Source organism: Taudactylus pleione, unplaced genomic scaffold (assembly GCF_031769625.1).
Source record: "Taudactylus pleione unplaced genomic scaffold, aTauple2 ptg000225l, whole genome shotgun sequence".
NCBI lineage: Eukaryota > Metazoa > Chordata > Amphibia > Anura > Myobatrachidae > Taudactylus > Taudactylus pleione.
In genome coordinates, this window is record NW_028284627.1 from 819,681 (window position 1) to 836,446 (window position 16,766).

General features: G+C 41.1%; 1 protein-coding gene across 1 annotated transcript in view; it reads left to right on the forward strand.

The window, feature by feature from the left end:
* Positions 1-16,766, forward strand: part of VWF (von Willebrand factor) — a 304,519-nt gene that overhangs the window by 270,011 nt on the left and 17,742 nt on the right. Inside the window, exons 43-47 of the mRNA XM_088478900.1 lie at positions 1,590-1,739; positions 7,858-7,983; positions 13,358-13,541; positions 13,930-13,970; positions 16,293-16,412. Coding sequence (XP_088335026.1) covers positions 1,590-1,739; positions 7,858-7,983; positions 13,358-13,541; positions 13,930-13,970; positions 16,293-16,412 — 621 coding nt within the window. The remainder of the gene's footprint in view (positions 1-1,589; positions 1,740-7,857; positions 7,984-13,357; positions 13,542-13,929; positions 13,971-16,292; positions 16,413-16,766) is intronic.

Here is a 16,766-nt window from a genome sequence, read left to right on the forward strand (position 1 = left end):
CCGGGTTACCGCACATTTCTCCACCCGCGGGACACTGCGTCCCGTGGGTGAAGACTGCACCCGCAGCCTGTGAGGGCAGGGTGCTTTTTGCCCTCCTTCTGGAGGGCAGGGTGCTTTTTGCCCTCCAGAAGGAGGGCAGGGTGCCGCACCCTGCTAAAACAGCCTAGCGGGAACGCTATTTCATCCCCAGCATCTCCTGGCCTCTCCTATCTCTTCCCTGGCCCTTCCCCATGAGGCCATTCCCCTTTTTTGGGTGCATTATGTCCCTTTGAAAAATGAGGGGGGCGCCAATGCTCTTTCTGGCACAGGGCACCAAATAGTCTAGTTACGGCTCTGGATATAGTGGCCACATTAGCTCTATTGAGGGCTGTACACTTTCCTGGGAGAAATGTTGAATTTCTTTAGAAGTAAATCATACTTGCCGACAATTATTCAGCTCCCTCCATCCGGGAGGGAGCTGACTGCCTGCATTCGGCGGGGGGCGTGGCTGGGCTATGGTGCCGTTTTAACCTTTCCGGGAGGTCGGGGGCGGCACCCGATATTCAGGAGGGTAGGCAAGCGTGGAGTAAATGAACCCCATATATAATTTGAATTATTTCAAGCTATGTGTTTCAACCCTAGTTTTAAATAAAACCACCAGAAAGTACAGAAATGTTCAGTCTATCTCAAAAATTTTGCAAGGAATTGCAGAACATGTACATGTAATTAAATGTACAAGTATGTATCAGCACATACAAGAAAAGAGAGAGAAGGACATGTTTCTGCAAACATTTAATACATCTGATCTATAGTGGCATTTGGTTTATTTTGTCAACATTCATATTACCCACATGTTCATAATATTGGCATGTTGAAATTGACCACGTCGACACTGATGAAATGTCAACATGATTAGAATGTCAACAAAACATCCCTGGTGGGCTAGTGGTGACTTACCTGGTCTGGCGGTGTCTTCCGGGTCTGGCGGTGACGCCCTAATGACTTCCGGCAGATCTTGCCTCGCTTCTGCCACTGAGTATCGCTAAATCGAACCCCTAACCCTCACCCTGTAGCCTAACTATCCCCCTTGTACCTAACCCTCCCCTCCCATTGCCTAACCCTAACCCTGTGCTGTCACAGCCGAACCCTCATGGCCCTGCAGGATGTTGACATTCTGCAAATGCTGAAATGTTCAATGTCGACATTTCGACAATGTCAACATCAAATTCAAAATATGACTGCCTCTTCCACTGACACCTCTTGACGCTGGCACACATGCCGTCACAGAACAAGCACTGAGAGCATAAAGAAGGAACATGGCCTGCGCCTTTCTATGGAGCGGGGTGTCTGTTGGCAAGCTGGAAAATGGTGCTGTGTTGCCCCCTTGGCCCTGCACCCTGTGTGGCAGAACCAGTCGCACACACTCATTGCTATGGCAGCGTCTGTGCACCAAATTGCCTGTGTATTATAAATTTATAATGGCCAATGATGAGTAAAAACAATCATTTTGGTGTAACCTGAACTAGCTCTAATTCATTGTTGTAGCCACTTAAATGTTTGGGCAGGAAAGACATTTCTTGTGATTACTGCAATGTCTTTGCACATTACAGGTCTGCATGCATAAGAACAATTTTTATCGTGTTGGAAGTCTGTGGGAAGATGGCTGCCAGACCTGCAGGTGTACAGACAAAATAGACTCCGTTACAGGCCTTCAAGTAACTGAGTGTGTGAAAAAGCCATGTAACACAAACTGTGATTCAGTGAGTACATAATAACTTCATTTGCAAAAATAAATTGTTAAGGTAAAGCTATAAGACATTGTTTGCAATCATAAACAAGGCATAAAATATATATATTGTCGAGTCAGAGACGTAGCAGGTCTCCCTGGGCCGGCTTCTGTAGTCCTCCAACCACAGCACATGTGAGGTCATGACGTCACAGCATGGGAGCAGGAAGCTAGGTGCCCTTCCAGGCACCCTATGAATCAGAGACAGGTGACTCCAGGGCAGTGGCATTGCCACCCTCTCTGCCTTGCTACCTGGTTTGGGGGCATCGGTCGCACACGCCTAGTTACAGCCCTGCAGGCTTTTCCATAACAATTGAATGCTGACCGGTATTAAAATACAAAAGGGCTCATTTACAGCTGAATGTATATTTGTTTTTATAACATACTCATTTCCAGTATTAATGCTCACCTCCAATACTGGGATGCCCACTTCGGACATCTATGGCCCTTTGGTCCTAACCCCCCCAGATAGTGGCAATGAATATATCTTTTTCCCGCTGGGCATTTCCATACCCTTTTTTTTTTTAGTTGCTAATGATCATAGGCTGTATGAATTATTACATCGGCTATGAGGATAAATGTATGGATTTTAATTTTTTATTAAGACATTGTGAGCTATTCATTTAACAGCACACAGTATATGGGCATTGTCGTCAGCCTGGGGTGCAAGGTTGGGCATTTAAACAAAAATGAATAGATACAGGTCTTTTTGTCAATTAGATTTCCGTGGTGGTCAAAATTCATAAACTGTAATAGACCTAGGGGGTATATTTACTAAAGTGAGAATTTTTAGAAGTGGAAATGTTGCCCATAGCAACCAATCAGATTCTAGTTAACAATTAACTAGTACCTTCTAGAAGATAATAGCTAGAATAAGATTGGTTGCTATGGGCAACATCTCCACTTCTAAAAACTCTCACTTTAGTAAATATACCCCATACCATGCTTTGCATACACCGCTTTACGGCATCCTAATGCTAAGGTGGACGCTTTTCTAAAACTCGTTTCAGGTCAGTCAGAGCTAAGTGTGACTCTTTTGTGCCTTAGTAGTGGAAAAATGACTGGTTTTCATTAGGGAGCAAAGGATGTGCCAAAATAGTGGCTCACTCTAACGTAGGCACCAGTCTTAACATGTATAAACAGCGATAGTTCTGCTTGATTAATTTTGCAGCACGGTTCCGAGAAATCCACCACATTCTTTTCACGGTTGGAACTCACCAGAAAAAGCTTCACTTTAGTTTATAATATACTCCAAGGCACTTCTACACTCAGAAGTGTGTTGACTTTATAGAGAATGTTTGGGAATATCTATGCGGAACAATGAGTACTCTGTCTTTTATGACCTCTCTTTCGTAAGTGCTTCAAAGTTTTCCTCCATTCCGACACGTTCCAATTGAGAAAAAAAAGCAATGTATTAGCTTGAAGACTGGGCAAGGTATCCACTCTATGCATGGCACGTCTTCTTGGGTGGCCAGGGGTGCGACTTATATGTGTTATGGTGCCTTGGGGCCACAAGCAAAGCCGTGTTGTTGTCTTGTGCTAGATAATTTACTATGCTGTCATTAGAAAGCTAGGATTGACCCTTTATGGAATTTCATAAGAAACTGGCTTTGTTTGTGAAGGCACGGATGTGAATTTTTCATACATCCGATGGAAAAAAAAAGGATTTTATGGGACTGTAAGGTCAGGAATCATTCACAATGATGCTTTTATTTATTATAAAATATATGCCTTGCAGCTAATATAAATGTGTAAAAAGTGTTGTGTAATATTCAGGCTGAGCCGCAATGTTTTACATACGGCTATTTGGGTAAAAAACACAGAGAATAGTAGGTAGCTCTTATAAAATCCTGAAGGTGATCAACATTAAAACTTGACCCATCCCGTTGTATAAATCTAATGAAAAGATCAATTTAAACTCTAGATTTTCTTTAAAATGCTACCACCTCTTATTGGGGAATATGTATCAAAGCTTGATGTGAGATAAAATTGTGAGATATATATCACCAACCAATCAGCTTCTAACTTACATTTTTCAGGCTGTGTTTAAGAAATGATAGTTTGGAGCTGATTGGTCGGTAATATATATTTCACAATTTTATCTCACATCAAGCTATGATACATATGCCCCATTATGTTTAAAATGAAGGTGTGCAGTCTAGCTGCCTCCCTTCCCTTTAAAATCCCCCCACTAGTAACATCTTTTGGGAAAGTATTATAGTACACAGCTGGAGGCTGAATTTTTCTTCCGAGCTAACATGGTACTAAAGCAAAGAGGCAGACTCCGGCATACACCATGGACAGAAGACCACACACAGCAATCAACACCTAGGTGCTGGCCTCTAATGATTTTACTGTATATCTTTATCTTACTTCACTAATCTCAACCCCCAAAATAAAATACAATTTTTGCAGTGATCTACAAATTTAGATGAACTAGTGCAACTGCTCCGTACTATGCAATGAGTGCCCCCACTCCACGCCACACCTCCCATTGGCTGGTGCAAGCTTCTACGTCTCCACAAACGCCAGCATGTTCCACAGCAAACCACCTCTGAGCTAGGGCATCTTCAGTCTTTTTTATATTCACATTACTTTAAGCATTATGCTGCTATTTAGACTGTCTAGGGGGCCAATTCAATTAGGGGCGAAGTTCAGGCAATGCCCGGGATGTGCTGTTGGAATGCCAGCGATGGCACCTTCGTCGCCCCAAAATTGTGTATATTCGTACACAACCCACTATGTAGTTTGCAGTCCCAGAGGTGTTAAAAAACGCAAATTAGGGGTAATGTAGGCGCAGGCATGCCAGGGCGTTTGTACTCCGTTGCATGGAGCGTGCATAAATTATCCATTGCGATGCCGTACGCAGCCTGAGCACTCATAGCGTGCAATGATGTTAGCAAGGTCAAAGCTTGTGCAAGTGTGCGTGAGGCTGCGATGGTACTCAATAGCACCGATGGTTTTGCAGTCTTGCTAAACATTACGGATGTGTGTAAGGTAAAGGGGCCGTCCTTATGTTGTACTGCGACGGCAGAGCGATCGCAGTGGATTAGCATACTATCGCAGTGAGACTGTGTGCATAATCGCTATTGCAATCGCAGTTGAGATCGGTAGTGAATCAGGCCCATAGTTTGATCATTCTGAATATTGTCTGTATGGGTATACATACTATACAGTACATACAGAATTTTGGCACCAGAATCTCAACATGGTCTTAATGTCAACATGGACAAGAGGTCGACATTCAACATGTCGACAGCTGACAATGACATACTGTCGACATGACATAATGTCGACATTGAGAATGTCAATAGACACAATGTCGACATCCGATTATAGTTTGTTAGGATTTGGTTTAGGGTTAGACTGCGATTAGAGTAAAGCTGGCCACACACATGGCGATGTGCACACGATCAGCCGATATGTACGATTTGTGTACAATTTCCTTTGAAACTCTCCCCGGCAGCTCTGCACACGATCTGCACACAATTTGGTGTCCAATCTTCAAACAATCTCTCCTACATCCAGACTTTCACAGTGCATCATGTCCTAGATTGTCAGATCTGCCCTACTGCACGGCAGATCTGAAGATGCGATGTGCGACCAGCGGGGATGAGCATCGCATAGTGATGGCGAGAGGGGACTCTCAATTTACTCACAATTTGGCCATATTTACACGATCTGTCGTTCCAATGTGCCGGAATCGGCCAGATCGGGTAAAATATCGCTATATGTGTGTGGCCAGCATTAGGGTTAGTTAAGTTCCCTGTGGAAAACTACATGGCCGACATGCCAAATATCAACAATCTGTCAATGTCGACGGTCCACGTTCTTGTTTCGACAATCTGAATCTCGACAGGCTAAACATCAGGCTGAACCTATGACACCTCTCTGAATGATATCCTGTCTGATGCGAATCTTTGGTGACGCTATTAAAGATTATAACCTTAATACCTCATTTTACCCTTACTACAGTAAGCAGATAATACTGTTCTCTGACCTAGTGTCAGATAAACTCTTTTTGATAGAATGACACTATTACCATATTTTTTTGCTTTTTTCGCTTTCCCCCCAAGGAATTTATATATATTTTTTTGGAAACAGAATTGGAAGGTTTCTGGGTACCCAACAATTCCCCATCGAGACTGCACAAGAAAAGATATTTACTTATTGCAGTTCCGTCATCATTATTAGGGAGGTACCGGCTTCTTTCCTTACAAGTTATTAGGCCATTATGTAAGCAGCAATTGCCAGCTGTTATTACCCTGTGTACAGTACACCTGCATACGTGCATAGGAGGATGACTCACTGCTGTCCCTATTATCAGTCTAACCTTCATTTTAATTACAGCTAAGCAGTTTGACAAGCACCTGGATCCCTGTAAGAACATCCCTTTTGTTCACCTTCCATTAGAGTACTAGAACCAGTCAGTCTCATATTTTCTCTTCTGTGGAGAACAAGAACTTTTACATAAAATTATATTGTACTTTTTTATCTGGAAAAATATAATGTTCTCCGAGAATATGTACATTAAATTCTAATTCAAAGACCATTTATTAGTCTAAGAGAGCCCAATTTATTTCCATTATTTAACCCTAATATTTTACAGGGTTTTTTTTAAATACAGTCGATTTTTACTGTCATACTATTTATTCAGTATTATTATAAGGATACAACCTGATGCTTTTACATTGTAAATATATATATATATATATATATATATATATATTTACAAATATATATAAGAAGAAGTTTGTATGTTTGTTTGTTGGCGAATATCTTCCATACCTCTCAAGGTAAAGCTGCCAAATGTTACATAGTTATTTAGTATTGAAAAAGTATTCTATAACGAACATAGCGACAGAGCGTCAAATCTTATACATTGGTCTGTTTGTTTCTTTGTCTGTCCTGTTATGCATTCGAGCACCTCTGCACCTATTGGCATGAAACCAGCGCGAGGTGGTCCAGTTGGATCCTGGCCAGGTTTTAGGGGGGTTAGGGTCCCGGTCGGACCTCCTTTTGGTGTACGCTGGGCAGAACTTTGACCCAGGGAGCCACTTCTGAGCCTTCCACTGGATGGATTTGGACAAAAACTTCAGAGTTGTAACATTGGATCCCAGAAGACATACTATGGGGTTGAGGTCCCAGTCAGAACTCCCGTTGGTGTACACTGGGCAGAACTTTAATCCGGGAATGCTGGGCAGGACTTAGACCCGGGATCCTGTTCTGGATGGATTTGGATGAAAACTTCACAGAGGGGTGGCAATTGGAAAGGGATGCCTAATGGAGTGGTTGGGGTCCCGTTCGGACCTCACAGCAGAGTGTGCCGGGCAGAACTTTGACCCAGGGAGCATGTTCTGCGCCTTCCACTGAATGGATTTGGATGACATCACATAAAACATAATAACTTGAAGATTTAAACCTGGGAAATGCCGGGTACTTCAGCTAGTATACTGTACATCTGAAACGTCCTGTCAGCCAAAGATAAAACTCGGCACGGATGGCAAGTTCTTGTAGTTCCAAAATACTTGAAGAACCACAGTTCGCTCTGGTGGTTATCATCAGATGGGCCAGCTAATTTGTTTTTAGGTGAGGGAACTGGAACAAGAGTGAATGGTGGGGTGATTCAGCAAATCAGAAATGCTGTCCATGCCCCCTTTTCTAGAATGCAATAGATAGATTATACCTAGAATTTGGTTGCTATGGGTAACAACTTCATTTTTAAAAGACCATAACATCTAGGTATTTGTTTAAATAAAATACATTTCAAAATATATTATTTAATTTCCCTTTTATCCTCGGGGGATTCCGGAGACACTGGGATATAGCAGCCGGGGCATTTTAAAGCAACCACTTTGACACAGGCTCACACATTGGCCAATGAGGGAACAAAGGGGGAGGAGCCTTTGTCAAAGCTGTTGATTGCATTGTGCCTAGGCTCCTCGCACTGCTGTTATACTCCACTGCCTCCAGAGTCCTCCGAGGAACCAGAGAAAAGGAAATATAGTCCTATTAAAAAAAAACAGTATTTTACAATACTTTAAAACAATATTAAAGCACAATATATGTGTTTCCCTTAATTTCCTTTCTAGGCCTTCAAATATGTGATCAAGGATAACGAGTGCTGTGGGACGTGTAAAAAAGCAGTGTGTGAACAGGAGGTGTTCTATAAGGGACGAAGAGGAGATTTTGATGACACTGACAGACGATGGTATTCAGTAAGTGTCCCTAGCAAAACATCCATCCCCCTTATGTTATGTATATGCATCAAGGGGGATGTATTTATTGGTTTCTCTATGTGTCCTTTTGCAACTTGTTCTATATAAATCTCATTACCTTTTGAGGTGCAATCTATTTATTAGGCACAGAAAATCCCTAACTCCAGCAAAAACTGGAACATGAGGGAATCTATCTAACATAGAACCTTTATTTTCCAAATCAGGATATTATAACTATTTTAGAATTTAGAATTGACACTTTTTAATGCATTGGGCAATGCAATGAGCATTCTCACAGCCCAAATACGTCCTTTGATAAATATGTCCCCTAGTAACAGATACAGTACTACATCCACATGTTTGTTTACGGTATATTGGTGATATAGCATTATACAGCCCCTTATATACTTTATATTACTGCTATAACGCTGTACAGACTCTTGCATCCTGTATATAGGTGATATAGCATTATACAGAACCATATATACTATATATAAGTGAAATAGCATTATACAGAACCTTACATACTATATATAGTTGTTATAGCACTGTATAGCTCCTTACATGTGATATATATGTAAGATAATGTTGTACAGACTCTTGTATCCTGTATATAGATATATAGCATTTTACAGACATTTACATGCTGTATATACTGTAGATGATATAGCACTTTATAGCTCGTTGCGTAATGTATATAAGTGACATAGCATTATGGGGGCCGTTAATACTGTTTTTTTGTTATAGGGTACTATACTGACACTGTGAAGCGTGTGTAAGAGAGGCCGGCACATGGATACCCCTTCCTCCCTCCGGGACATACACTATACGTGTTGGGTATGGGATGCCGGCGTTCGGGATACCGGTGGTCAGAATCCCTACGCCAGCATCCTGACAGGGTTAGGATACCGGCACCCGTTGGTCGGTATCCTAACCCTACCCCTCTCCCTAACCCTAAACCTCCCTCCCCGGTGCCTAAACCTAACCTCTCCCCCAGTGCCTAAACCTAACATCCCCCCTTAGTGCCTAACCCTCCCCTAGTGCCTAACCCCTAACCCCGCTACTTACCTTCGGGATGCCGGCGCCGGGATTCTGACAGGTGTCAGGATTATGGCACCGGCATTCTGAGCGCCGGAATCCCTGCGGTCGGTATTATAACCGCATCCGTGAGCGCCGGAATCCCCGCGGTCGGTATTATGACCGCATCCCCACTATTCACCTACACTCACCTGGCCGCCCAGTGAGAAGTGTGTGTCCTGGTGAGAGTGGCCCACGGGCTAGTCCTTGACACAACGGAGGGGGAAGTGCCGAAGCAGCAGACCCTGTGACGGCTTGTGTGCACGTCTATGAGCGCTATACAGTCTCTTTTATACTTTATGTAGGTGATATAGCACTATACAGATGTTTACATGCAGTGTATAGGTTACAGAGCACTATACTGTACATTCCCTCTTATACTGTATATAGGTTAAATAGCACTATAAAGCCTCTTCTATTCTGTAGATGATATAGCACTATACAGACTCTTACATACTGTATAAAGGTTATATAGCACTATAAGACTCTTATATACTGTATATAGGTGATATAGCACTATACAGACTCTTACATACTGTATAAAAGTGATATAGCACTATAAGACTCTTATATACTGTATATAGGTGATATAGCACTATAAGACTCTTACATACTGTATAAAGGTGATATAGCACTATAAGACTCTTATATACTGTATATAGGTAATATAGCACTATACAGACTCTTACATACTGTATAAAGGTGATATAGCACTATAAGACTCTTATATACTGTATATAGGTGATATAGCACTATAAGACTCTTACATACTGTATAAAGGTGATATAGCACTATAAGACTCTTATATACTGTATATAGGTGATATAGCACTATACAGACTCTTACATACTGTATAAAGGTGATATAGCACTATAAGACTCTTATATACTGTATATAGGTGATATAGCACTATACAGACTCTTACATACTGTATAAAGGTGATATAGCACTATAAGACTCTTATATACTGTATATAGGTGATATAGCACTATACAGACTCTTACATACTGCATAAAAGTGATATAGCACTATAAGACTCTTATATACTGTATATAGGTGATATAGCACTATAAGACTTACATACTGTGCTGTATATAGGTGTATTAGCACTATACAGCCTCTTCTATTCTGTACATACTGTAGATGATATAGCACTATACAGAGTCTTACATACTGCACAGAGCCGTAACTAGACTTTTTGCTGCCCTGTGCCAGAAAGAGCATTGGTGCCCCCCTCATTTTTCAAAGGAACTTAATGCACCGAAAAAAGGGCCATGGCCTCATGGGGAAGGGCCAGGGAAGAGATAGGAGAGGCCAGGAGATGCTGGGGATGAAATAAGAGGAAGCTACAAGTGAGAATGGTAATAAACAGAAATTTGACAGGCCCAAACAACGCCCCCTGCCCTGTGGTGCCCTGTGCGATGGCACCGGCCGCACTACCCTAGCTACGGCCCTGATACTGCATAACGGTGATATAGCACTATACAGACTCTTACATACTGTACTGTATATAGGCGATATAGCACTATAAGACTCTTACATACTGTACTGTATATAGGTGATATAGCACTATAACAGCCTCTTCTATAAACTTTCTATCGTCAGATGATAGATGTGACCCATAAACTTAAACTAAACTTAACTAAAATAAACACAGGAGACCAAGTTATGCCATTTAAATTAATTGGTCAGCTTTATTTGGTTACAAGGTAGACATGGTGGCAGGAAAAAGAACGGCAACTAACCAGCGTCCACTTGTCTTAGGCCGGAAGTAGATCACAACTTGTGAGGGCCAACTATCCCAGACAAGGGTAGGGTGATCTTAAAACTTGCAAGGGCCAACTATCCCTTTCAGAGCAAGTGATGCGGCCCCAACACCCATGCCAATGCACCATTCATCCTGCTCGGTCAAGAGGTGCCGCTGACCCCAATAGGGTGAAATCAGCCTATCAGTGAATTGAAGGGGTGCGCACCGCTATTACTGCTGCAAGATTCAAAGAGGCAGATTTTCCACAGTAGATTCACTACACCCTCTCACTCACCCCGCCCCTAACCTAACGTCCTATCACATCTGCCTACTACTGTCAACAAACATTTTTAACTTTATTAACCCCTCTATCCCTGACTAGAAGTTTATGTGCCGTCGGCTCTATTCCTAACCTCCGTTATATTTCTGTACATACTGTACTGTATATAGGTGATATAGCACTATAAGACTCTTACATACTGTACTGTATATAGGTGATATAGCACTATACAGCTTCTTCTAGTCTGTACATACTGTATATAGGTGATATAGCACTATAAGGGGTAAATTTACTAAAGTGAGAGTTTTTAGAAGTGAGTTTTAAAAGTGATGTTGCCCATAACAACCAATCAGATTCTACTTAACATTTAAGTAGCACCTTCTAGAAGATAATAGCTAGAATCTGATTGGTTGCTATAGGCAACATCACTTTTAAAACTCACTTCTAAAAACTCTCACTTTAGTAAATTTACCCCTAAGACTTTTACATACTGTACTGTATATAGGTAATACAGCACTATACAGCTTCTTCTATTCTGTACATACTGTAGATGATATAGCACTATACAGTGGCGTCCCTCCCCACGGTGACACCCGGTGCGGGGAGGGACGCCATGCGCGCGGCACCTGCCAAAATGGGAGCGTGGTCTTCGGGAGGGGGTGTGTCGGGGGCGTGGCCTCGCATGTCGGACCTTCGGGAGGGGCATTGCCTCGCGGCGTGAACCCGGCCCGTGGCCGTGGTAAACAAAATGTATGATACATTAGGTATCAATGGGGTGGTGCCGGCGGGTGGTGCAGGAGGTGCGGGCATGGGCAGTGCCGGCTCCCTCACTGACAGGAGCCGAGTTCTGCACTTAATGCTATAGTGCAGCACCCGGCTCCTGTCACTGAGGGGGATCCTGCACCTTGGTGTCACCCCTTGGCGGGTGACACCCGGGTGCGGGCCGCACCCACCTTGTGACGCCACTGCCACTATACAGACTCTTACATGTTGTATAAAGGTTATATAGCACTATAAGACTCTTACATACTGTACTGTATATAGGTGATATAGCACTATACAGCCTCTTCTATTCTGTACATACGGTAGGTGATATAGCACTTTGCAGACTCTTACATACTGTATATAATTGATATAGCACTATACAAACTTACATACTGTACTGTATATAGGTGATATAGCACTATACAGTGATATAGCACTATAAGACTCTTACATTACTGTCCTGTATATAGGTAATATAGCACTATACAGGCTTACAAACTGTACTGTATATACTGTAGGTGTTATAGCACTATACAAACTTACATACTGTACTGTATATATAGGTGATATAGCACTATACAAACATACATGCTGTACTGTATATAGGTGATATAGCACTATACACACCTGCATACTGTATATAGGTGATATAGCACTGTACTGTATATAGGTGATTGGCACTATACAAACTTACATACTGTACGGTATATAGGTAATATAGTACTATACAAACTTACATACTGTACTGTATATAGGTGATATAGCACTATACAGACTTGCATATTGTACTGTATATAGGTGATATAGCTTAATACAAACTTACATACTGTACTGTAAATAGGTGATATGGCACTGTACAGACTTGCATACTGTACTGTATATAGGTGATTGGCACTATACAAACTTATATACTGTACTGTATATAGGTGATATAGCACTATACAGACTTGCATACTGTACTGTATATAGGTGATTGGCACTATACAAACATACATACTGTACTGTATATAGGTGCATACTGTACTGTATATAGGTGATTGGCACTATACAAACTTACATACTGTACTGTATATAGGTGATATAGCACTATACAAACTTACATACTGTACTGTATAAAGGTGATTTAGCACTATACTGACTTACAAACTTACTGTATATAGGTGATATAGCACTATATGACTCTTACATTCTGTACTACCGTATATATAGGTGGTATAGCACTTACATTCTGTCTTTAGGTCTTATAAATCACACATAATTTTTACAAACTGTATATAGATGATATAGTGCAATACAGCCCCTTAAATATGGTATATAGCAGATATAGCGTAATACAGATCCTTATATACTGAATATAGGTTATATATTACTATACTGACCCTTATATAGTGTATATAGGAGATGTAGCACTTTGCAGCCACTTAAATTCTGTATTTAGGAGATAAAGCACTGAGGTAACATTTCACACATAAATAACTTTAAGTGGTTTGTTTGGGTCATTGCAGGTTGGCGCGCAGTGGAAGTCTCCGACTGATCCATGTATTATTAATGAATGTATCCAAGTGAACGGAGAAGTCTTCCCAGTGCAGAGAAACGTGTCCTGCTATGATATGGAGACCAAGAAATGTCCGCCTGAATATAGACTGATATGCCGGCCTGGACCAGAATGCTGTCCCAGCTGCATGTGTGGTGAGAATCTGCTCTGTCCTCATGACATACGTAGACCTTGCAGGATGGCAGTTTGCAAAGTGTACCCATTGTCTATGGACATTAAGGGCAGACATTTTGTAAGCGCATCCAGTTAGCAGGAACTAGTGTCATGAGACATCCCTTGCCTTAGCGATACTTTCAGTTCCCAGTGAATGGACATAGACACTGCCCACGAGGGCTGCCTTCACTATGTTGTAGACAACCAATGCACGTGGACAGTGGATGGATATCTTCACTGATTTCCCTTGTAAGGAGCAGGGATATATTGTATGTAGGGTTGCACCCATTAAAATACACATCATGGCTTATTTATTTTTTATTGTTAATAATAATAATAATTGACCATATTAATTTATTTGTTCTACAGAACCCATACCTGGTTGCTTTCACAATGGAACTATTATTGGGGTAAGAACACTCAATGAGGAATGTATCTAACAATGTTTGTCGATTACTCGCCTGTCATGTTATTCCCTTATAGACCCACCCATTAAAAGTTAGATTATTATTTAAATTAGGGGTGAACGGGTTCGGTTTTACTCGGATCTTTAAACGCCATTTTATTGGCTATCGCCTATCATGTGTTTTGGATAGCCAATATAATAAATCCGAATTTGCGGTAAAGTGGCGATAAGAACCGAGTAAATCCGAGTAAAACCGAGCCTGCACATCCCTAATTTAAATTACTATTTACAGTACGGTTATAGTCTATAACCCTCATTGCTTTGTTAGCCACTAAATGCACTATGGGAAAAATCCAGAAAACTTCACTTTACTGATAGCCCCAACCAGGGCTGTCATCATTGCGGGTTACAGAGGGCTTTAGGCCATAGAGCCCAGACAGTAGCAATAATGTCACCGGTTCAAACAAATTGATAGGCTATATCATACCACAGAATGGATTTAATATATTGTTTGTAGATGGCAGGTAGACTTTAAACCCATTCGGAGATAATAATCTTTCCATTGGGTTTCTTTATGAAGTTTCAGCGCTAACAATGTTTTTCGTTCACTGCTTATCGTGGTAATAGGAAATCAATTAATGCCACAGCTCATTAATTAAAATGTCACAGGGTCAGTGGAGTGAAACTCAGCTACCCAGTGATACTGACTGGAGTCTTTGCGCTTTGTAAGGATGGCCAATGACCATCGGTGGTTTGCAACCATAGATGATTTGTTACCGATTAACACTGGTTTTGCCATCGATGTTGGAGGTGTGGTATTTTGCCACCATCGATGGGGAGATTCGATGATGAATTGCAATGGGTTTTTGTTCATTTTTACAGTTCTGCAATCTGTATGTTTTTGTAATTTGTTTTTATTTTAGAGCAAAAATGCTCAGTTTAAAAAAAGAAAGCATTTTTTGGACTTGGCTGTACCTTCCTGATATGATGATAGCGATAAGAGGATGCAGTGTTACATGTACCGCTGTATTCCTGTGTAAATAAGTTTCCCTTTGCTTTGCATTGAGAAATCCAGTGAATAGTTCATTTGTTGGTAAGTAAGATGCCCTAACTCTGGCGAAACACAATTTTCGTCAGAGAAAGGGCTTACCTGCTTTTAATAATAAGACACCCCATACCCTGATCAGCCATACTAGTAACTGTTTCTTCAATATCAGCACTTTTTATAAAGTTATGATATTCCTAACTGGGAAAAAAAATCGTCTTTGTTTAACATACGAAACAAAGACGATATTCCAGTCTTTAATGTCAGTCCTCAAGCACAACATCCATTTGTTACTGAAAAATAAAAGTTATTCTACACTAAAACTGAGAAAGATGAACCAGGAGATCTTACATTGTAAGCTAAGCATCAAAAGAAAAATATTGCAATGGTGAAGAGCATACGTCTACAAAAATGTATTTATTGAACACTGTATATGGAAACCAAAGAATTATTTACTGAAATATAATTTGGCAAATTCTGACCAGATGTAAAATGCAACAGCTACTTGGCATGTTTGCTTAGAAATTAATCTTTTAAAATGAAAAAATAAGGTGCTGTACTTAATAACACAGGGCAAGGGAGTAATTAAGATTGGCAGCAGATGTTTGGTTGCTAGGAAATGCCATTATATTCCCAGAAGTCAGGCTGTCTCAAGTGACATATAAATGTGCAAGTGGTTTTCGGTACATACTGTGTCCCTCTCGCACTGTGATTGTGGCTCTTACGACAATATAGTCTTAAAAGAAACCCTACATTTTATATCTATGACCTCTCACCGTTGCTTGATATAAATAGATCTCAGGTAAAATTATTATTTTTTTACTATTCAGTAGACAATGTATTTCTTCCTAATTCCACCCAAATGTGCACACGTTCAGACCAATATTACTTTATTTTAACACACAATTCAATTAACGTGGATCTGTGATCTCTGCACGGTAGAGACAGCTATTTTGTGGGAGGAGCCAATACTCAGCCTATCAATTCACTAGGAAGTGGTGACATCACTTTGGTGGGAAGCTTTGGTCAGGACATTCATTTGTAGTGATTTCATAGACTGTATTCTCATCAACATTGATTAAGCCCAGAACATGGCTGCCCCCATATTGAGTTTGCAAAAAGCACAATTAATAGAAAAGCTTTGATTCAATTTAACTCAACTATGTGACATCTTAAAAAAAGTATTTAAACATAGAGTTTTCTTGTTATGGTCAGAATCGGTTGTAGATTATCTACAGTCTGTGGTGATATCCCATGTACTATATATAATTTTCTTTTCAGCCTGGAAAAACATTAATGTCAGACGAATGTTCCTCCTGTGAGTGCAGTTCTTCTGGAAGTTTTCTTAACCCAGTATATACTCTTGCTTGCAAGAAAATCCGATGTGAGCCTTGTCCAAAGGTAAGTGTCATGAATGACAGCAGTGGTGTAATTGCCACAGGATCAGCTCATGTGGCTGCTTAGGGACTTGCAGGCCCTGACTAGTTCTGAGCTGCAGAGGCCATGCCCATTTCCTCCCAATCAGCATGCTCCGATCTCAAAGCAGAGGCCTGGCCAAGCATTGTCAGACATTTTCTTTGGGGCTCGACCACTTTAACGCTTGTGAAAGAAAATAATAAACAGCCGCACAATGTGGATACCTTCTGTGGTCTCATTCACTGTTACCCTTTGTTTAATCCTCAAGACAATCTGCCTATGTTAAAGTGACATAGGGCCTGATTCAGACCCGCTCGCAAGCGCATAGTGCTCGCAAGC